General features: G+C 33.6%; 1 protein-coding gene across 2 annotated transcripts; it reads left to right on the top strand.

The window, feature by feature from the left end:
* The first annotated feature begins 736 nt into the window (after nucleotides 1-736).
* LOC107859356 (receptor-like protein 4) lies at nucleotides 737-8,113 on the top strand. Of its 2 annotated transcripts, none has more exons than XM_047406920.1 (9): nucleotides 737-859; nucleotides 2,685-3,743; nucleotides 4,113-4,260; nucleotides 5,363-5,434; nucleotides 5,684-5,755; nucleotides 6,551-6,622; nucleotides 6,724-6,801; nucleotides 7,425-7,606; nucleotides 7,742-8,113. In XM_047406920.1, the coding sequence occupies exons 2-9, from the start codon at nucleotides 2,696-2,698 to the stop codon at nucleotides 7,861-7,863; spliced, it is 1,794 nt and encodes a 597-aa protein (XP_047262876.1). In that variant the 5' UTR covers nucleotides 737-859; nucleotides 2,685-2,695; the 3' UTR covers nucleotides 7,864-8,113. The 2 variants fall into 2 exon arrangements, with proteins under 2 accessions (XP_047262876.1, XP_047262875.1); XM_047406919.1 differs by having other exon boundaries at nucleotides 773-1,013.
* The last annotated feature ends 16,476 nt before the right edge of the window (nucleotides 8,114-24,589 follow it).

The raw sequence follows: 24,589 nt of genomic DNA, 5'->3' as shown, positions 1-24,589 counted from the left end.
TTTGATTTTATAATAAGCTAAAATAACATTAGTACTGTAATATTATTTGTTGAATATATAAATGGATTATAATCTTCACACAATTTAGAAAAAATAGAATCAAAGTTCAAAACATTTTCTTAGTACATGATATTTTGGTCACTATAGTTTTCTAAAAGATCTTCAGCATTATTTTATTTTTTGGCAATATTCTGATTAGTTATCTAATGAAAGATTTAATAAGCTATATACATTGAGAATTTACTAAATTTCTGCATTATTTCAATATAGCTTAATCTATTTTCACACATATTTATCACTTATTTATGTTGTTATAATATTTTAAGTTACGCATAATTATTTTTCACTCCAACTTAGCTTGATTGTGTAAATAAATTAGTTAAAATGAAAAAGGAAATGAAACAAATACTCCTTCCATCCGATATTAGTTGGACATATTACATTTGATACGGTGATTAAAAAATTATAAATAAGAAGTAATTTTATTTATTCCTTAAAAAAACTTTTTAAAATTATAAATAAATGTGAAGACTTTTATAATGAATTAATTATAAGAATAATATGAATTTTTTTTAATTAATGCTCTCTTAATTTATTAAGATGACTAACTAATAAAAAATATAGTATTAACTTTTATTTTTAATAAATAAGATAACCTACTGAGTTAGGATTAAAGCTTCACTATAAGCGGTGAACTTGAACACATAGTAACAATACCCATTGAAGAAAAATTAAAAAAAAAAAAAGAATAAAATATTGGAGTTTCCTTTACTATCTTTACCAATACAGAACATCTCCCATTATCACTCCACTGATTATTTTTATGGTAATTAGTGCCCACAAAACAACAAGGGAACAGGTATACAAGATTTGTGTATGAACACTATTTAGCTGAAAAAACAAGAAATTGAAGGGAACCCAAGTAGCATTTGGAGTTAAAATGCTAGGATTCCACTACTGTTTCTTGATTCTTTGCTTCTGTGTGTCTCTTCAGCTTGTCTATTCTGGCCATGGTTAGCCCTTTAAACTTTTCTTGTAATGTGAAAAAATTGAAATGGGGTCAAGTAATTCTTTTGCTTTTGGGATCTAGTTGTTTTATTTGCAAGTAGTGTACTTCTTATTAGCTAAAAAAGTGTGCTTTTTTGGGTTTGTTTTTAGATGCACTAATGGAATTGTGTTTGCTCATTAATTGGGATGTTGCAATGGACTTGCTTTGATTTTGTCTTGTTGTATTGTTTGTGATAGATATTATACTGGTTTTAGCTAGTTATGCTGTTTTGTTTCTGAGTTGAATGCTTTGGATTGTTATTATTTTCGAGTGTACTAAAAAGTTTTTTTTTTTTTTTTTTTTTTTTTTTTTTTTTTTTATAGTTAGTTGAATAATGGATTTAGGGGAAGATCCCAACAACTATAATTTGTACATGTATGATGTGTGATACTCCTTCTGTTCACTTTTACTTGTCATATTTGGACAGGACACGCCCATTAAGAACCAATGGTCCACATAACCATTTTACCGCACTTCCCCTATTATAGAGAATAAGTAATTATGTTAAGGGTAAAACATGGAAAAAGATAATTGTCATTTCTTGATATGTTAAAAGTGACAAGTAAAAGTGAAAAATTATTTTTGGAATAGTGGACAAGTAAAAGTGAACAGAGGGAGTATTTGATATAGTTGGAATAATCATATTAATAGTTGCATTGATATTATGTTCGGTCTCTATTCTGTAAACTGTTTTTGAGTTTTTTAAGCTCTAGTGATCCATGGGGTGCTCTTGGAAACAACCTCTCTACTTCTTCGTGGTAGTGGTATGGACTGTGTACATTTCACCCTCTCTAGACTCCACTATATGGGCATATACTGGGTTTGTTGTTGTTGTTGTTGTTGTTGATCCGTGGGGTGCTCAGAGAATGCAAGACAAGAAAAATGTGTCTATAATTGCGGTTCAATCCGCCGAATCAGCTCGGAACAGTTGTGGTTGGCTATATAAATCTTCTATATGCATTCCATTCTAGTTGGGTGCATTTCATTCCAATATTAAATGTTATGCCTGTTACGTCTTATCCTATGTGCTTTACTGTTCTCTAAATGAGTTAAACTTTTGTAATGTTTTTGTTGTTGCACACTTGCTCTTAGTTGTTTTAGGTCACGTTTTCCTTTGGCTCTTTTTGGGTTAAGGGGCGGAACTTGGAAGTTGGGTTTGAGAGGGAGTGGGCATGATTTTTCTGGTTGTCATTTGATGAACCAAAGGAGGAGTAAATAGTAGTAGATTCAGAAATCTGCTGAGCCTCTTTCGGTCTACTTTTTGCCCATTAATGATAAGCTTATAAGTGCATCATATCAATGTAACATTAGTGAAAAATAAACACTATTCCACCTCAATTATTCAAGTTGCTCCTGCTTTCTCTCAAGTGTAGGGGTTGATAAACTTGTCAAGTACCTCTAGGACTACATTTTTTTTCAGTTAGAAAAGCTTTCAAGTACATTCAAGCGATGTGACATTAGTGAAGGTTAAAGTTAGTGTACTACTGATATTCGAGGTGGACTTGCTTCCTCTTTAATGTACCTATTCTGCTTTCTGGATATCTAGTGCATTTATTCCATCATATTCGAAACTTGCTTCTTGGCTATTACCATTAGCCTTCAAGTTGGTATTTTGTTCACTATACTGTTACTGCAGAGCCATATGTAATGCGAATAAGCTGTGGAGCCCGACATGACGTTCATACTGCTCCTACAAAGACCCTCTGGCATAAGGATTTTGCATATACAGGAGGGATACCTACCAATGGAACGAACCCAAGTTACATTGCGCCTCGACTTACTACACTGCGGTATTTCCCTTTTTCAGAGGGACCTGAGAATTGTTACAATATCAAGAGAGTCCCCCATGGCCACTATTCAATAAGGATATTCTTTGGAGTGGTTGCAGAACCAAGCTTTGATAATGAACCACTGTTTGATGTTTCTGTTGAAGGCACCTTGGTTTATACTTTGCCATCTGGTTGGAGCAATCACGACGATGAACGAGCATTTGTTGAAGCACTTATTTTTCTTGATGACGGTACGGCTTCTCTTTGCTTCCACAGCACGGGTCATGGAGATCCAGCTATACTTGCAATCGAAATTCTCCAAGTAGATGACAGATCATACTATTTTGGTCCTGACTTTGGTAAAGGGACAATTATGAGAACTGTTAAAAGACTCAGCTGTGGCGTTAATGATTCAATGTTTGGTGTTGATTACGGTGCTAATCATTGGGGTGGTGATCGGTTTTGGGGTTCAATCGAGACATTTGGCCGGAATTCTGATCGCCCCATTTCTACCGAAAACAGCATAAAGTCAACTTCCAAAGCTCCAAACTTCTATCCAGGATCTATTTATCAAACTGCTCTTCTTAGCACTGACAATGAGCCAGAATTAACATACACAATGGATGTCGATCCCAATAAAAAGTACTCTGTTTGGTTACACTTTGCGGAAATTGATCCTTCAGTTACATTTGCAGGACAGAGGGTCATGGACATTTCAATCAATGGTGACACTGTATTTCCAAATGTCGACATTGTGAAGATGGTTGGGGGTGTTAACAGCGCTCTTGTGCTGAACACAACAGTTCCAGTTAGTGGTAGGACCTTGGCAATCGCATTGCATCCAACAAAAGGAACTCATGCCATAATTAGTGCTATTGAAATTTTTGAGGTTATAATAGCTGAATCTAAAACGTTTCTCGACGAAGGTACATAATTTAAAATTTTCCAGTAAAACTTATTGGATGCTTGTTCAGAGCTTAAAGTGGGAAAGACTGATGTAGTCAAGTTTGTACAAATTTAATGCATGGATAGCCTTCTCACTTTGTTATGATATAGAATGTGGCCAAAATAGTATCATGTTTTTTTTACTCATTTATCCGTTTGTTCCATTATCATTCTACTATCCGTTTGTTCCATTATCATTCTACTATCCGTTTGTTCCATTATCATTCTACTACTCTGGATATGGAAAATTGGAAGTTATATGAACATTATTCATACAATTTTATCCTTCTTTATTTCTGCAGTTATATGAACGATTATTCATGTAATTTTATTCTTCTTTACTTCTTCAGTCAGGGGTTTGCAGTCGCTGAAGAATGCACTTGGACTTCCCCTTCGACTTGGATGGAACGGTGATCCATGTGTGCCCCAACAACATCCCTGGAGTGGAGCATATTGTCAGTTTGACAAAATTAGCAATAAATGGGTCATCGATGGAATGTACGTGAATGCGATTGCTTTTAGAAGTTTCTATCTATATGTTTATATGTAGGGCATATTCAAATATCACTTACATATGCATGTAGTTTACTTGTAATCTTCAGGGGTTACTCAAATATCACTTACATATGCATGTAGTTTACTTGTAATCTTCAGTCACATGAGCTGATTGTTTTGGAGGTGCAAATCTTGTTCTAAGTTGACCAAAAAGCCCATCTGGAATTTAGAAGAGAGTAACAGTTGAATTTGACAAGAGTTTCTTCTTTTCTTGGGATTTAAGTTATTTACTTTACTTAGGCAAACTACAAACTACTGCTCTTTTCCAAAATTACCCATCCGCAGCTTTGGAAGAAAACTGTCTTTGAGCATCAACATAGTTTTTCTTCTACTAGGTCTTTGAAATTTAAACTGATTTTGATAATTTAAGAGCTCTATACTTTAACTTCTTACCTACACTGGCCGGTCTTTTTAAAAAAAGTGAGATAAAAGTGTTTGTTATTTACATTTTCAATGTTAAAATTCTCATAAGTTCATATATTTCTGATCTCATTTCTTGGTCCCACTATGACAGTATAATAATGTATTTTGTTATCAAGATGTCTTTCTGTTTGTTGTCCTCAATTTTTCAAATATGCCTACACTTTCTCATTGTGTGTTTCCTTGCAAGCTTTGTGTAAAAATTCATTAGAGCACATATTTGTCGCAGTAAATATTGTTATTAGAGTAAAAATTCATTAGAGCACATATTTGTCGCAGTAAATATTGTTATTAGAATAGCAAAACATGATGTGTTCCTGTTGTTCTAATGCACAATCTCTATAAGCTTGATTGGTTTATATTAACTGTATTTTTTTGAAATGGAAATGGAATATCATTCTAGCTATTTACTATATAACACGTTACCTCTCTATAAGCTTGATTGATAAGGTCTTGCTTTTCTCGGCAGTGTGTGAATGCTTAGAATTTTCTTTGCATAATAATCTTATAAGCTTGATTGATAAGGTCTTGCTTTTCTCGGCAGTGTGTGAATGCTTAGAATTTTCTTTGCATAATAATCTTTTAATTCATTTTGTTTTTCTAACTGGTTTAACTGTAAGGTCAGTGATTTGGACAACCAAGGTTTAAGAGGCTTCTTACCAAATGAAATTTCTCGATTGCGTCATCTTCAGAGCATGTAAGTTAGAAAAACAACTTGCAATTAACTTTTATGTTGGTAAATATGAATTACTAGACGTTAAGAATCCGTGAACTGCTTCCTTCTCAGATGTTTTGACCATCCCTCTTTTCTTAATGATTCATTCTTGCTAGTAGTTGAAACTGAAAACAGTCACTTCTAAATGTGACTAGTCTGATCATGTTTTGCTTGTGTGCATTTTTACAAGTGACTAGTCTGATCATGTTTTGCTTGTGTGCATTTTTACAGAAATCTAAGTGGTAACAGTATTCATGGCCCTATCCCCATTGCATTGGGAATGGTAAATAGTCTGGAGAAATTGTGAGTAAACCTTTCTGTAACTTCACGTGCTTTTCAGAATGAATTTATTTTTTTTATTCTTCCTAAATAATGGATAATCAAATTTGATTTACCTTATCAGAAAAAAGTAATGAATAATCAAATTTGAAATTAAGCGTTTGTGAACTCTACTATTTTGAAAAGTGTTAGTCATGTAACTATGTTTTTCATTAATATATCATAGACAGTTTTTCTTATGATTATTAATAAAAGAAAAGATTAATTCTAGTTAATAAGATATCACTCTTTGGTTTCAATATATAAACTTGGATGTTGTTGTTAAAACGTTATTTATTAATATGAAGTTTGGATTGTTTAATTTAAAATTTAAAATTATTTCATTTAACAATTACATAACGTCTTCTTTATTTATTTCCTTTAGATAATTTTTTAAACATATTTCAAAATCTTCATTATTATTCTAAGTGAAGTTGAAATCATAAAATTTATTATTTTGACGCCTCTGGACAATTTATAAGGGATAGCGGATTATTGTCATACTGAGAAACATAAGAATTCCTTACGGGTACGACTCTTATTTTAAAAGAGTGAAAAGAATGTCGTATTTATTGTGTATTAGTAACAAACACTATAACCTTACTTGGATTAAAGTAGTGCTCCGATTTCTCTGGACATCTCTCTTCAACTTGAAAAGATACAAAATCATCTCGTTCCATATTTTAGCAAAATAATGAAGGATATTCATATTCCACCAGTAATAGAAAAAAAGGGCGAGTCTTAACTGCTGACTGTGTCTAACAAAGATTTGCATTACAGGGATCTCTCATACAATTTCTTCAATGGATCGATTCCTGAAAGCCTTGGGCAATTGACCTCATTACGGACGCTGTAAGATACTTCAACTTTGGATCAGTTGGAAACAAAAGAATGATAGAACACTTCTTTTAAATTGTTTCAGTAAAGAGAATTAAATTACTATTTTGTTACAGGAATCTCAATGGCAACTCACTCTCTGGAAGGATTCCTGCTGCATTAGGTGGAAGGCTCTTGCACAGAGCTAGCTTCAAGTATGTTTTCTATACTCAGTCATATTATTTGGTGTAGGTCTTGTTCTTGGTGAATCATTCTTTTTATATTCTATCATATATTATAGCATAGGAAGATGTTTTGCTTCTATGAATCTCTTATAGTTGCTTTATTTTTCGATTTTGTGGTGCCAAATGATTATATTGCATGGCATGATGATTCTTTATGCCTTAAGAACATTGTTGTGCTTAGTTGTTTGGCCATGTTCTGACAGTGGTTATCGTGATTATGCTGTCTCGCAAATTACTTGTCCTGGACTAGTTTCCACTAGCATGTAGCAGTTTTATCCAAAATATGATGGCCTCGATATGGCCTTTGAAGCAACCCTATAAACTTCAATCAGCATCTAGTATGTAATCTGAGAAACGTAAAAAAAATAAAAAAATTATTGGAATGTTGTAACTTATGATACTCGGGTTAAGGGTCAAGTTGGTAATTTTTCGTACTTCTCCCCTTACCGGGGCCCAGGTATCATATACTCCTCCAAAATATAAGAGGTTCATGGGCATGTATAAATATGTGGTCAGATTTAAAAAGCTACAAATTTCTTGAACGTTGTTTGTATAATTTATGACGATAAAATACTTACAGTGGGTGGTTCCAGTTTCACTGATAATGCAGGCCTTTGTGGTATTCCGGGATTGCCAACATGCGGAACACATCTCACAGTTGGAGCAAAAATTGGGATCGGTCTAGGGGCATGTGTGGCTGTCCTGCTTATTGCTACCTGCATAACATGCTGGTGGAAGAGACGGCAGAATATCCTCCGAACTCAAAGAATTGCCGGTAAGATTCTCATTTCCAACGTTTTTTGACGCTGGATTCCTGATGAATTCAACTGCTACCTCTGTAAAATTTGAAGTTAGGCTTACATATAAATGGATCATCCCGTTCTTAAATTGCTTTTTCATATTTTTCCAGCGAGAGATGCTCCATATGCTAAGTCAAGGACATCATTCAATCGAGACGTACAAATGGCTAGAAGCTATAGTCACGAACATACTCGAACAGCTGCTGAGAATGGACCTCCCTTGCTTAGCTGACGGATAAGTGATTAGTACCAAGTCAGTGAGATGATTTATGACGGGAAGATGTGTATATTGGGCATAGAAGCTTAGTTCAATTGGTGTTGCATAAAATGTGTCTTTTCATTAGAATACACACACAGATATCTTGGAGGGAGTAGAAAGAACGTTGTATATTACATGCACACTTTTTGTTAGTTTTGTTTAACCGACACCATGTACCATATAACTGTTAATTGATGAATGGGAAGATGAAGAATTTTTTCCAGCCCCAGTTTTTCTTTCAGACTTTCTCTGACCTTGTCATCTCAATGTACCTGCACATCTTTAAGGGATGCTACTATGTACAAAGTACATTACATAGGAACTGGCTATTCGTGGCATACTTTATTGTAAATGAATGGGTTTTTTGGGGGCTCAATCTCAAAACCCGCTCATTCAAGGAGGATTGTTCGAATTCAAATAATCAAATCATCAATTTATCTCCTAACTAAAGTGAAATTCTATTCACTCTAACACCCATGCTCAGGCCCAACTAGAGCGTGAACCAGAAGCCTAAAGAGGGTTGAATCTAGCTTTGATACTAAATGGAAAAACCCACATAAATCCCCTAGGTAATGAAAGTAATTACACAAAATTTCCTCTTTTTTTCTCTCCCGAATTATGGCAAAGATACTCATACATTCGGTCAAGTATTATACATTGGTCGAATGTATGATGAAACAGCTAATCCTAAATTTAAGGTAATTGAAATTCGTAATTATTTTACTATTCCTTAACGTTTTTTTTTTAATCTGAAAAGCAAAAAAACAACCAATTTCTTCTATATACGTTCTTCAATACTTCTAAAATCAATATGAATATCCCCATATTGCTGCGATATTCTGAAATCTGACAGTCAAAAATTAGTTACGAGTCATACAAAAGTGACGCAATAATTATTTCGGAAAGTATTACTTTCTTGAAATTGGTTTCTATGATCGCCATGGAATTGAATATCGACGAAGTTTGTAAAAAAATTGAAGTTAAATATGTGGTTGAAGGAAATTCTTCTCCAATTGTCCTAAGAAACGACAATGGAGTGAGGATTTACGTTGAGTTGAAGAAACAATTTTCTGGGTTGGTTAATTTTTCGCTTTGTATTTCAAATTTCGATAAATCCAATAGTGAAATAGAGTTTGATAAAGAAACAAGTGTTGTAATGTGTATTGAGGGTAGTGAATATGATTCGGTTGCGTTAACAGTTGTTGAAGCAGATAATCAGTATGCTCTATATGTTCCTGAAATTGAAGTGAAAAACTTCATTACTGATTGCAAGAACACTGAAATAATGGTGAATCAGATTTACAAGGATAAGGAAACTCTTGTTTCAGTAACGGCAAGACATGCAATAGCTAATGACTTCAACTCTAAAGCAAAACGATTCGACAAAAAAAGGTATGATATAAAAGTGTCAAATATTTTTGCTGAGCTTATAATGTATGGAAATTTGTTGTTAGAGGTTTTGTAGAAGTATTTGTTGTGTAGTTAGGTGATCTGTTGCTTATGATTGTTAAATGACAAATGTATATTGTATGATTATACATGCTTGATAGTGTATAAATAAATCGTGCCAGTCAAATAAATGTATGATAATATGGTTTAAGACATTCTGTAGTTGCTTTTGTTTCTTGTATGTTTTTTAAGTTAAAATATGAATGTATAATATTATATTATACATACAGAGAAATGCAGTACCATTATTTCCATTTCTGTCTTTCTATTTTCAATTGTAATAGTTTTGTTTAATACATTGACTTAAGTTTTTATATATTGATGCAACTATATACTGATTTGTCGTAACAAAGATTGCAAGTGGGTCTTGAAGGGGTCTTGTATGTGTTTTGCTAATAGGTTAAGCCAGCAGGTAGTTATCTTTATTGTATATATGATTCGGAACGGAGGTACATTGTCCATATTGAGCGTGGCACGTGCAATTGTGGTCGGTATCAAATTGATGAAATACCTTGTCCATATGAAATTACCGTATTAAAAATTAAAAATGTGGATGTAAAGGAATATGGTCTGTATTGTTCTGAATTATACAGGCCAAACACCATAGTGAAGACATATGAACTCCCGATAGTTCCAATGCCAGACAAGAAGGATTGGAATGTTTCATTTTTTGTTGATGATGAAGAAGTTTTGCCGCCTAAATATAGAAGACCGCTTGGTAAGCCAAAAAAAAAAAAGGCATTTGAAATCAAGTGAATCACTGTCTTTAAGTTCAAACCACTGCGGTAAATGCGGACGAACCGGTCACAATCGAAGGACTTGTGGTTTCTTTCCAAAGGACTCTTGATGGAGATAATGTGTTTTTTCTATATGCTGATCCTTTGAATGGTTTTATTTGTATAAACATTTTATTAGATTTTATTGGAATGCTGGAACAACTAATATCTAGCTGTTTTATTGTTATTTGATTTTTAATTATTTAATGAATGTTTTATATTCTAAGAAAATTTAGAAGCATTTTTCATATATCATATTTCGTAATCATATTAAATTTAGCTATAAGTGATGTGTATATTTAGTATGCAACCTGAAAACTATTACATTAATCAAATGTTGAAACATAAGCTGTAGCAAACTGTTACACATTACTAGTTAATGTATATGAAATGTATGATATAGCGTTATACTTTGTTTTATTGTATTATGATAGACAGAAAAATGTCATTTAACTGACTTTTGTTTTAAAAAAAAGAATATCATATTAAATATGAGAATCATCTTTTATGTGTTTGATGACACATTATAAGTTTTTTGTAAAGTATATGTTGTTCATGTACGAATATATAATATCAGATTATATATTTGTGTCATTGTATGAAATAGTATCATACTTCATAAAAGTGAATGTTATGAACTATGTTTCATATTTTTTTTCCAGGAAAAAACGTATGACAACATATTTTATGTTATGGATTACATATATTTAAACGTATTAGATATTACTTCAATGTATTTAACTTATAAGATAATGAACGTTACAGTAAAACTATAAAGTGTTCAAATTGAATATCAGTTTAATATTATATTTGTTTCTACACGTTTAACAAAAAAATAAAAGGGAAACTCAATATCTACAAAGAATTAGTTTGTAACAATACAGTAGTGTGTTAGTAACTAGAAATCATTTTTTTCAAAAATAAGAAGACATCCATAAAATCTGCATTAACATCTAGAAAGTAATCTTGGAATTGTTTTTATCAACCACAAAAATAAGAATTAGTTCTTTCAATTCTGACTATTATAAAACATTGCTACTCTAAAGTAACAATTGCACTTGCATCAATTTCTTCAAGAACACTATTCCTTGGCCGCGGCGGATCACCATTATCACTCGTGTACCCTTCATTTGCCTTTTTCACTCCATAATACCACAGTAATGAAGCATAGCGTGCACGTTGACTTGCAGCATCAAACTCACATGAGTGAATTTGCTGCTCTTCACTTAATATTTCTGCATATGCACACACAAAGACGCTACAATCCCTGATTTCAAAAAATAAAAGATGAAATAATAATCAGTACATTACTTATAACATCCTTATACACGAAAATAAACTGTAATTTACTTACAAATTATCAGAGGTTTGTTGTGGGATGTTTTGCACATAGTCAACATCAAATGGGATTTCATTGACAAGATCAGCTTGTTGAGCAAGCTTTCCTTTGTACGCTTCAAGTGATGGCCATATAAACATGTATGAGGGTAACTTATACATCTAAAAATTTCAAACAAAATCATAATTAAACAACATAAACAACAATTATATATGTATGAGGGTAACTTATACATGTCAAAATTAATATGTAACAATTTATACCAGACCAAACATATCAGACCATATATGCAACGATTTGTATCAGACCAAAACATAAACAACAATTATACATGTATGAGGATAACTTATACATGTCAAAATTAATATCAGCTTTATTAGAATATATAACCTATAGAAAAATATTTCAAAACACGTACATTATATATTACTGTGATGAAAGAACTAATGTATAATGTCTTATTATACATATGTCAAATTGTACCTAAACTCATAATAAATACCTTCGGAAGACGTGGTCGGCCGGAATTATCAAACTTCTTTTTACTTACTTTTGAACTAGACTTCTTCGATTTAGAAGCGACCTTATCCTTTAATTTCTTCATTGTAATAGAGTCGTTTCTGTGCTTTGAGCGATTCTCTGTGAATTTCAGATCCTGTTCATCAAAAGTACCAGGAACAAATCCAAGTGGCATATCTTTTTTATTTGAATCTAACTGAGTTATTTCTAAACTAAAACTTGGAGGATAATCCATTACCAATTAACACTATTTTAACTTAACAGTAGTGTTAAATTGAACTACCAAATAAGAAAACCAAAGATCTAACTTGTACTATATGAAAAATAACAAAAAAATGAACTACTGAACTTGAATATGATTGAACAATACAGAAATTTGAACATGCAAACAAACAAAACACGAAAACCCCATGATTTGATAAAGTTGAACAAAAAAAATTCAAAAATTAATAAAGTAAATAATTAAAAACAGTTAAATCTTGATAACTTACAAGTTGGTAACCACTATACAACTGTTACTTTAATTTTGCCAAAAAATCAGGGTTTCAAACGTGACGTATTAAACGGATGGATAATAAGAGCAATGGAGTGAAAAACGGAAGCCAAAAGAAGTGGTATAATATTTAGGAGAGAGAATTTACCAAATAAGAGAATTTTTGTAATTATTTTGAAATTTGTGTAAATACTTTACTAATTTGGGATTTAATGTAATTATGTAACTTGGGGGTTTGGACTACAGGTGACAAAATAAAATGAGGTGTAGGTGACAATTACTTTATTATGGATTAAGAAAGTTGGGAAAGTTTGAAAATAACCCACAAGTTTTTAAATTTATACTTTGATCCAAATGTAAGCCTATATAATGGAAAAAGGAGGGGAAAAAGGTGTCTTTCTATCTCATTTCACCCATTGTTGTTTTCTCTCTCTTAGCGATTCTTGTTGTTCATTGTTGTTGCTGATTCATTCATCATCTTCTGCTTCACTATCATTATCTTCTACTTCATTATCATCTTCATCTTGTTCTTGTTGACCATTTGTTGTTGTTGTTGTTGTTACCGGTACTGTTGCTATTTGACCAATTTCTTAGGCCAAATTTTATTTCTAACATCACTTTCCACTTTGACATTACTTTATAAGAGACGTTGGTAAGTCAAATTATAATTTTTAGTTGAATTTATCATTTGGGTAACTGCTATTGTGTTGTTGTTTTCCAACAACGGATAGAACCCAATCGTGAATCCAACATAAAATCCATCTGTTTAAACAGATAAATCATCTGTTACGACAGATGAGATATCTGTTTCAACAAAAGGCTGATATGTTGGATTCATGTTTAAACAGATGGGTCATCTGTTGCAACATTTGACATATATATTGCAACAGATTAGTTACCTGTTACAACAGAACCTGAACACGATTCCAACATAGGTTACGACAGATTAATAACCTGTTGCAACAGGTAAGTCATCTGTCACAACAGGTTAATTATCTATTGCAACTGTCACTCATCTGTTGGAATCACCTTCAAAGGTGATTTAGTTATAACATCAATTCCAACAGGCGATTCATCTGTTGCAACAGATATTCAGACCCGTAACATGAATCCCAACAGGTAAGAATCTGTTGCGACTCATCACTTACCTATTGCAACAGATAACACATTTGTTGGGATTCATTCACGACACTATAAAATCACTATCAACTTTTTTTAACAAATGACTTTATTTAGGTACCACTAATGGAGGAATTAATAACAATCGGGGTGGATTGCCATGGTCAATAGGTCGAGAAGAGCAATCGATATGTATGGCATTTGAAGGAGGGTGAAATGCTAGAGACGATAGCTATGACAGTCTAAAGTGATATTTCGTATGATGATTTTGTGAACTTAACCATCATCTTTTGTGGACTGAATTATCAACCGAAAGAATTCGCCATCAGCTACATGCACAGCTCCTTTGAAAATCAGAGGGTACTGCCTTTTAAGATAATCGATTAGGATTGGTTGCGTTCTTATCTAAGTTATTCAACCAGGCCGGTGTTAAGGGTGTACATGGTTGAAAAGACAAGAGAGAATAAGAACCAGAACGTATAAGAAGAAGAAGAAAAAAAAGACTTCTTTGATGATAGGTTGGATGATCTAGACATGAATATTCTAGATGATGATCAAACACCTACACCCGTTGATGCGACCAATACGATGTGCAGTTCTTCTCAATTGACACAATCTGGAAATCTTCAAGACGATGGACCGGTTTTTTTATTGGAATGTCATTCAAGGACAAAAATTAACTATCTCACTCTTTGTTTATTTCTTGCTTGAAAAAAGATTTCAGAATAAAGAAGGTGATTAATTCAAGCAGTGTCTTTTGCTTCAAATGTTTTAATTCGAACTGCAAGTGGTGGTTGAGAGCGGTGAAGTACGCAAGTTCTGACAGATTCATTATTCATAAACATGAAAAGCATTACACATGTGGTTCAGAGCACATCTCGGGCCAAAATCCTCACGCCATGGCAAAGGTCCTCGGTGAATATTTCAGGAGTAGTTTCCTGATGCAAATGCCTTTCAACAAGGTTTATGGTCAATCAACTCCTTACGGATTTGGGTGTCCTGGTTAGTTATTGGAATGTATATACTGCCATGGGGATTGCCAAGGACCTGGTTTGGGGGACACTCGATCATGGGTATGAAGTCTTGGATGCTTACCGTTACATGATTGAGTCCACAAATCCTGAAAGTAAGACGGCATTGCATCTGGATGAAAACGGAAGGTTTAAGTACTTTTTTGTATCCTATGGTGCTTGGATTCAAGGTTTTCGACATTTGAGAAAAGGCATAGCCGTTTACGGTACCTTCTTGAGGAGTAGGTATAATGGAGTTCTGCTAGAGGCGATGGCGTAGGATGCGGAGATTCACATATTTTCTATCAGTTTTTGTGTAGTGGTTAAGGAATGTGATGCCTCTTATGGATGTTTTTTTGAACAACTGCGACGCTGCGTCGAAGATATTGAAGAGTTATGTTTTTTATCGGATAGACATCCAAGTATTCCAAAGATGGGTTCACTTTTCTTCACTTCAGCTTACTTTGATTGTTGCATTAGGCATCTTGGAGAGAACATTCGAAACAACTATCACAATGAAAGGGTTGTCACCCTTTTTTATAGAGCAGCCAAAGCATATAGTAGAGAGGAGTTTTTAGACCATTTTAATCAAATAGAGGATGTGAATCTCAAGGTAGCAGAATTTCTTGCACGTGTCGGTTTCGAGAGAGGAGCCGGGCATTCTGTCTAACAAATAGGTACATTCTTATGAATTTAGTGTCTTGTTCGATTTACAAGTTTACTTTGATGTCGTACTAAGTGATTCTTTTCTATAGGTATAATATTATGACATCAAACATAGATGAATCGGTGGATTCATTGTTTGGCGATGAAAGAGAATTACCCATCAAGGCTATGTTTGAAAAAATAAGCGAGAAATATAGCGATTTTTTTAATGAATGGCGTGTGCAGTTCAAGTGCCCAGAAAAATGAGCCCAATTTGTTCTCAAAATTGAAAAAAAATATCAACGAACATCAGTTTGGGGAATAGGTTATTCTCTCATAAAATAGCAGATTACAAATTCCGTATCACCGGTCATGGTGATGCTGCCACGGTCGATCTTCAAAAAAGATCTTGTACGTGTAGAGTTTTTGACTTGGACAAAATACCTTGTCCACATACTATGGCAGCCCTAGATCTCAATACAGCCATAAATATGGACCTGAAGTTTATGAGCACTCCTCTCAATATTATTCGGTGAAAAAAATATGAAATGGCATATAGTGGACATATTATTCCGGTGCCTCCCGAAGAATCTTGGATTGTTCCAGTAGAGCTTATAGGGAGATTAATACCTCTTCCATATATTGATCCGAACACTATCAAACCGGGAAGAAAGCCATATAAAAGGAGGCATGGAGTTGGAGAATAATTTTCATCAAGAAGAAACAAGTGTTCCATATGTAAGTGCGCTGGCCACAAAAGAACTACATGCCTGAATCATAATGCACCATGATCGTTGTAATTGCAGAAACTTGTGTTGTTGTTAGTTTGTTTGTTGTGGAATTTTATATATTTAACTCATCGTTGTGAACCTAATGTTATCATCTATTATATATAAAATGTCTTTTTTTTTAAATAACTTGTGCATCAATAAAATGAGGCAAAACATGACTAAATAATACAGCAAACCATAATTATTCTCAACAGTTGCACAAACAACTGGAATGCTTTCCTCCAACAGATAAAAATCTGTCAAAACAGATGGATAATCTGTTGAGACCCAACTGATGACTAATCGATTCCAACACATGGTCCATCTGTTGAAAGAACTCAAAAGTCAAAATTGCTAGTGCTACTGGATTCAGCATTGCCTCCAACCGTCGACATGTTAACATGTATTGGATTAGAAGAAATAGATAGAATGAAAATTGAATAAGAATTAAAACTCCAAATTCTGACTAAAAGTAAATTTTTCATTAAATGAAAAATAAAATACGTTAGGTATAAATCCGATATAGAAAAATTAAAATACATACGCTAAAAGAAAAAATACATTCTAATTATTATTATCATCATCATTATTAATGATAGCCGGCCGATCAACTCGCAGTAGCAGGGCTCTCATCAGCCTCTGCATCTCTCTGAACATTATCACTCTCACAGCGACCAACTCGCTCTGCAGGTCATTAACCTGCCTTTGAAGTTCCCACACTGTGTCGCGTAGAATAGCAATGTCCGAAAAAGGATCAACCATATCTAGAACACGCATGAATTGACAAATATAAAGAAAAGTGTTCACAATGTAATACAACGTATACGACCAACTGGTAAATTTACGCCAGAAAAAAACTTACCTCAATGAGAAAGGAATATGCTATTTCAAGAGAAGTGGTTGAGGATGTCACACAAAAAGAGAAAATACAAGAAATAAATAGAGTTGAATGAAGATTAAGGAGGGACCTATAATATAATCTGGACGTGTCAGACCAAAAGGCAGGACTGTTCAGCTCCATTGTATTAATTACATTCAAACTGGTGGCGTTTTATTTTCTTTGAAAAGTCGCGACTTTTTCTTTTACACTAATTAGTTCTCACCTTTTCATAGCGGTTTGAGACTCGATAAAAGCCGTTATTATTGAGCTGTTGCAACAGATCGTCCAGCATATTTAACAAATTTAGCGTCTGTTGCAACAGATGGATGGATTGAATGTGCAACAGATGACTGTCAAAACAGATTTACCATCCGTTGCAATAGATGGTTTGTATATGCAACAAATAAGACATCTGTTGCAACTTATGTATTATCTGTTGCAACAGATGGACGATATGTATAAGTTGAAGGAGATGTTTTGATATCTTCTGACAGCTGATTCATCAATTTTAGTTTCAACAGATGGAGTATTCGATTCATTAGCTGTTTTGAATGTGTTAGATAAAAAGTCTTCACCTTTTTTTAATAGTCCCTCCGTTACGTATTAGTTGGGCCCTATGGGCTTGGCACACCAATTAATAAAAATATAAATTAGGTGATTATTTTACCAAATTGGCCTTATTAATTATGATTAGAAAGTATAAATGTGAATAATATAATTTATGTAGTCATTTAATAATAGGGGTAATCTTGGAAGAATATAATAAAATTCACTTGATTTTATAAATAGAAAAACTAAATTGAAACAAACATTGTTAGAAAGAAGTAATCACATGCGTGCAGATTAATCTAAACAAAAAAATTTAGGTCTATCGCAATAGATTTACCATCTGTTGCAACATATTGATTATCTGTTGCGACAGATGGACCATATATTGGAGGAGATGTTTTGATTTCTTCCAACAGCTGATTCGTCAGTTGTAACAGATGGAGATTTCGATTCATAAACTATTTTGAATGAGTTAAGATAAAAAGTCGCGACACTTCACACCTCCATTTTAATAGTCATCACATTCGTGCAGATGAATAAACAACATTGACAATTCCTGATGGGGTAGGAAGAATAAGATGTGTGCAATGGATTCCATTTTCATGCAAGCGAGTTATGTATATTATTGATCAGGCTACCGTGAAGACACACATAAAGTGCAATGATTTTGTGAATGCAGTTTTTATCGATTAGACACTGATCCTTCAAACAAGATCTTGAATTGTACAGTTTAGTTTGATAGGTGCGAACTGATTAGGCCGAAGGGTTCCAAGATGGTGGTATCGATACCCCGTTATAATTTAATGACACGATTCATGCACATGTTTTTGTGTCAAGTTTGGGGAAGGGTTCAAATTTTTTGCAGCAGTGTAACTATCCGATAGTGATTGGACCAGTTTTAATGGCACAATGTAATTCTTGAAAGGCCTCCGAAGCCTCGCAATGAAGCAAACAACGATAAAACCAATAGAAATTCCCCTGGTCCAAATTTATATGGATGGATTGGTGGAGGAGAGTTTTTTACAGCAGAAGGTGCTTGGGATAATACCTATGCACGAAGGGGGAGTTGGAGAAGGCCATATATCATTTCAGACCTTGTTTAAGAGGAAACACAGGGTAGAAAGAAAAGTGTAGCGAAACTGGCCAATGAAATTCACATTAGAAACAAAAAAACTAGATGAGCTTCAAATGTGGAAGTGTATCAAAATATAAAAATCCGTCAGTCGATGAAAAAAAGAAGAATGGTCAACAGGTCTGGAGCTGGATAAAGAACTTTGCTTGAGAATGCAACTAGTGAGTGTGGCCTTAATGAGGACTCTCACAAAGTGCAGGACAAGAACTCCAAGGAAAAATCTTCGCAAGCACGGAAGGTGGTAAGATTGTCTGTCAAAATTAAAACCTACATGTCAATTCAGATCGACAATCTTACCACTTTCCATGCTCACGAAGATTCTTCCTTAGATTTCTAGTCCTGCATTTTGTGGGTCTTCGTTGAGGCCGCGCTCGCTAGTTGCATTCTCTAGCAAAGTGACCAGCTCAATTCCTCTTGACCATTCTTCTTTTTCTTTAACGACTGATGGATTTTCATTTTTGGATACATTTTCACATTCGCATCTCATCCAGTTTTTTCATTTTTCATGTCAATTTCATAAGCTAATTTTGCTACACTTTCCTTCCGACCCTATGTATCCTCTTAAACAAGTACTAAGATGATATATGGCCTTCTCAACCTCCCTCTTCCCGCACAGGTTTTCTCCCAAACACCTGTTGTATAATAGTCTTCTCCAATAACCTATTCATATAAATTTGGACCAGGGAAATTTTTATTAGATCCATCGTTGTTTGTTGCAGTGCGAGGCTCTGAAGGCCTTTCAACAAGTCCATTGCGCCATTAAAACTGATCTAATCACTTTTGGATATTTACACTGCCGCAAAAAACTTGAACCCTTCCACAAACTTATCACAAAAACATAAGCATAAACCGTCATTAAATTGTAACGGGGTATCGACACCACCGTCTTGGTCCCTTAGCCTCACCAATTTGAACCTAACAATCTTAACTGTAAAATGACATATCTTGTTTGAAGAATTAATGCCTAATAGGTACAGAACAAACATTTACAAAATCATTGTACTGGATGTGTGTTTTCATGATAGGTTGATCAGTAATACATACCTTCCACATATGAAGTGGGTCCATCTGCAAGTAGCTTATTCCTCCGAACCCATTTTTACTCTAGCCTTTAATTCTGGCCGGGCAAAAGTGGATCCGATTTCACTTCTTTTTGTCTGCAAACAAGAGAAATACATTTGATGTCAAACAATAGAAGAACAAAAAGAACATTACAAAAGGGTAACACAAAATTGAGTGAATCAACAGATGACCAATATGATGCAATATATTACCCATTTGTTCAACTGATGAGTCATCGTTTGCAAAGGATGGATACATATTGCAACAGATGGTCCATCTGTTGGAATAAATCAAACCAGCCTTGCTATTGGTTTGATTTCTTCAAAAAGTTGCTCTTTCTGTTCTAATAACTGATTTATTAGTTGCAACAGTTGAGGAAACTGTTGCAACACCACCACCAACAGCATCAAAAACAAAGAAACAAACAAAACAACACTATATGTTCCAACACCATCTACAACACAAACATCACATGTTCCAACAAAACCACCACCCCCAACAATAGCACCACCAAAGTACCAAACAAAAGACATAAAAAAAAACTATACCAATAACAAGGCATTTTAAGTTCTCCTAACAGATGACTTTTTTTGCATATTTTAATAAAAACAACGGTTCGTTCATTCAAGACTTAAAAGTCACCTTTCCTTCAATTTTCTCAATAAATAGCAAACTAGTAATGGGTAAATCATTAATAACAATAGATGTAAATGTCTAATTTAAACGACATACAAAGAAGAAGATGAGATAAAAAAAGCAAATTTGAACCATACCTGTAATGTCAAAAAAGCAAACGGATCAGAACATCCAGTTCAGTCGAGAAAATATATTGATTGGTTGAGATCCCAAAGGATCCTCATCCGAAAGAAGAGAGAAAAGAGAGAAAAAAAGAAAACAACAAAGATAATTGAGAATAAAGAATTAAGAAGAGTTATGAGTTGAGTCTAGACTACTTTATGGCTGAAAGAGAGAGAGAGTTCTAGATATGGGGGGTTTAAAATATTCATTAATAACTTTTGAGGGGCACGAAGAGACGGTGACATTGAAAAGACCAGATAAGACTACTCACTCAGGAGATTTTTGAGTTATCCAAGTAGTACCGAGTAATATTTTTTATTGCCTTAGTATTTTAACTATTTTATCTCGGACAGGAAATGCCTAAATTGCTTTATAAAAAAAAGGATCTAAAAACGTTTAAGTGCAACAGATGACTTAATCTGTTTGATAGTTTACAATAGATTCATGATCTGTCGCAACAAATGACGTAATTTATTTGGTAGTTTACAACAGATGCATAATATGTTGCAACATGTTACCTAATCTGTTTGATTTGATCCAACAGAAAAGATATCTGTTGTAACAGGTTGAACATTTGTTTATATATGATTTCAATTGAGTTCATATGTTAGACTAAAACCTTAATTGAATGTGAGTTCTCATAGGGTCTAATACAACTTTAGTTGAGTCTTTTGGGAATTTCATGATGAGATGGTACTGCGTTCCTTCGACCAGAGTCGTCGATTGATCACTCTGAGCTGAGCCGATTCTTACTACCTCATATGTTAGACTAATACCATGATTGATTAATCTAGGACTAGGGTACTTATACCTTGATTGAATAATCTGAGACTAGGGGTGAGTTCTCATAGGGTCAACTACAACTTCAATTGAGTATTTTGGCAATTGCATAATGAGACGGTATTGTATTCCTCCTGACTAGAGTCATCAATCAATAACTCTGAGTCGAACCGATTCTTACTACCTCATATGTTAGACTAATACCTTAATTGATTAATCTAGGAATAGGGTACTAATACCTTAATTGAATATAGGATCAACTACAACTTCAATTGAGTCTTTTGTCAATTGCATGATGAGACGGTACTGTGTTCCTCCCGACAAGAGTCATTGATCGATCACTCTGAGCTAAACCGATTCTTACTACCTCATATGTTCAACTAATACCATAATTGATTGATCTAGGACTAAGGGTGAGTTCTCATAACGTCAACTACAATAGATGATAATGCCTATTTAATAATTTACAACAGATGGGTAATCTGTTGCAATAGATGAATTAATCTATTTGATATTTTACAACAGATTCGTGATCTGTCCCAACAAATGGCTTAATTTGTTTGATAGTTTACAACACATACGTAATATATTGCAACAAATTACATAATCTGTTTGATTTGATCCAACAGAAAAGACATATGTTGCAACAGGTTGAACATTTGTTTATATATAATTCAATTGAGTTCATATGTTAGACTAATACCTTAATTGAATGTGAGTTCTCATAGGGTCAAATACAACTTCAATTGAGTCTTTTGTCGATTGTATGATGAAACGGTACTGCGTTCCTCCCGACCAGAGTCGGCGATCGATCACTCTGAGCCGAACCGATTCTTACAACCTCATATGTTAGACTAGTACCTTAATTGATTAATGTAGGACTAGGGTATTAATACCTTAATTGAATAATCTAGGACTAGGGGTGAGTTCTCATAGGGTCAGCCACAACAGATGGCAGAGCCTATTTGATAATTTACAACATATGGGTAATCTGTTGCGACATATGATAATCCATTTGATAATTTACAACAGATGGGTAATCTGTCGCAACAGATGACTGTTGACACCTAACTTTTGCTCTCCGTGCTTAAAAATAATGTATTTAGGCTTCCTGACCATTAATGGGCACAAAATACAATTTTCACATATTTTTTACAATTGATAACAAATTATTGATTTTCATTCTTACTTTAGGATTTTTTACTCTTTATAATTTATTAATAATTTTTTTTATTCTTATCAATTTATTATTTTACAAATATTTACGCACGTGCACGACATGACATTATATATATATATATTCTTTACAGTATTTTTAAATTAATTATACTTTAATAATTTTAATATTCTTTACATTTTTTCATTCAACATCTATATTTTACAGTCTGCAAACGCTGAGTCGGATTAATTATTTTTGTGCAGTTTAATAATTTGATGTCTTATCACAGCCAACAACGACTACACAATAATGTCTTGTCACGTCCGACAATGACCACTGAGTATTGTCTCATCACATCTGACAACGACCACTCAATGACACTATCCTTTGGATAATTACTTTGTCTGTTGGTTAAAAGGATGAAAATCCTTTGGCCAATAACTTAAAGACCTAAGGGTGTTCTATTATAAAAAGAGAGGACACCCTTTTATCCATTAGATAAAAGGGGTGCTCAATTTTTTGTATAAATAGGTGGTGGGAGGACATATTTTGAACATATATTTTTTATTCATCTTTTCTCTCTACACACACATTTTCATACACCCACACATATTTTTTCTCTCTCTCAAATACAAACCAAAAAAAGACACACGTTTTCTTTCTCTTCATCTTTTTTACCTAACCAATAATCATGATCTTTGAAAAGTAAAAAAGAAATCAAAAGAAAATCTTGAATTTTGATATTTCTCATCTTTTGCAATAATCAATTTTAAACGGACACATTTACACACACAGAAAATGCGCTCCAACGGATATACACATGTACTATATATCAGGGATATTATTCTTACATTAAGGGGACTTGAACGGAGACACTGGCAGAAAAAATCTCCATTTCTTCTTACAAAATACACATAAACACACACTACAAAACACCAAGACAAACACACGTGAAAAAATATATACACAGATGCCTACTACATAATTTTTTTTAATTTAAGTTTTCACTTTCTCTATAGATCTAAAACATTAACAGTTTATCCGTTCTCCGGCAGCCACATCGCCGGAGAACTAACGCCGACCACAAGCCACATGAGCTCCGACCGGCTAGTTACCATCACTGCCGCCCTCTCCTTCTTCATTTGTTGTGCTGCTAGTTCACTAGAGTTGATGGCCGGCGAGCTTTGAGCTCCAGCCATGCCACCACCACATCGCGGAAGCCCCCCTCCTTTACTTCCCATTTCATTTTGCTCATCAAGAACTAGCCAGATCTAGTCGTAATCACGTTTTCCAGCGTTGCTCCGGTGAACACCATCGAAGCAACGCCATTAATAGCTTTTGTGGTCTCTGATCTTGTGGCTTTGAATTTTCGGCCAAGCTCCCTTTTGAGCATTTCTTTATATGTTTCCATTGATTTGCTTGTTTTGGGATCACTTTTGTTTTGGATGTTGTTTTATTGTGTTTGACACGTTTGGGATGGTTTAGATTAAATTTTATCTTCCTGTACTCTTTTTTGGATATACACAGATAATGAACAAATACTATCGTGGCCAATGAAAAAATTATTATTAATTTTGAGGCCTTCGTAAATAAAATACGAACTTTTTACGTATACATACGAAATAAATAAATATTTTTTGGGCAATGATGAAACTTTATAAAAACACAAGATTTTATAATTCATATCTTGGCAAGACGATTTAGGACGGTCAATTAATTGAGCAACCATTTCGCATTCATGACATTATCTGAGCCCACTTTTTTTAAAAAAAATATATATTTTTAAATATTTATACATATATATACTTGTTCAATTTATTTTGATTGTTTTTATTTGTTACTAATATTCTTTTTTTAAGTGCTTATACAGGTTATTTTGAAATATTCGTCGGGAGTTGCAGTCAAAGGGGCCCTTAAATTTTATATTGTATTTTATATTCTCACACTTGTACAAATAACAAAAAAAAATAGTTAAAATTTTACCTTTTGGGTGCCGGGCGGGGATATTCTTTATTTACATAATTTCATCAATTTTAGGCAAAACTTAGGCCGCTAATATTTACATAAAATAATTAAGTTAATCAACTAATTCACATTCACATATTACATAGCTCTCTTTTAAAAAATGAATTTATATTTTCCTTTGTGATTTTTGATTAAAAAATACTTTTCCTTTTATATACTAAAAAGGAAAAGTATTTTTTAATCAAAAATCACAA

Source organism: Capsicum annuum, chromosome 2 (genome assembly GCF_002878395.1).
Source record: "Capsicum annuum cultivar UCD-10X-F1 chromosome 2, UCD10Xv1.1, whole genome shotgun sequence".
Classification (NCBI taxonomy): Eukaryota; Viridiplantae; Streptophyta; class Magnoliopsida; order Solanales; family Solanaceae; genus Capsicum; species Capsicum annuum.
This window is presented reverse-complemented; position numbering and strand designations above follow the sequence as displayed.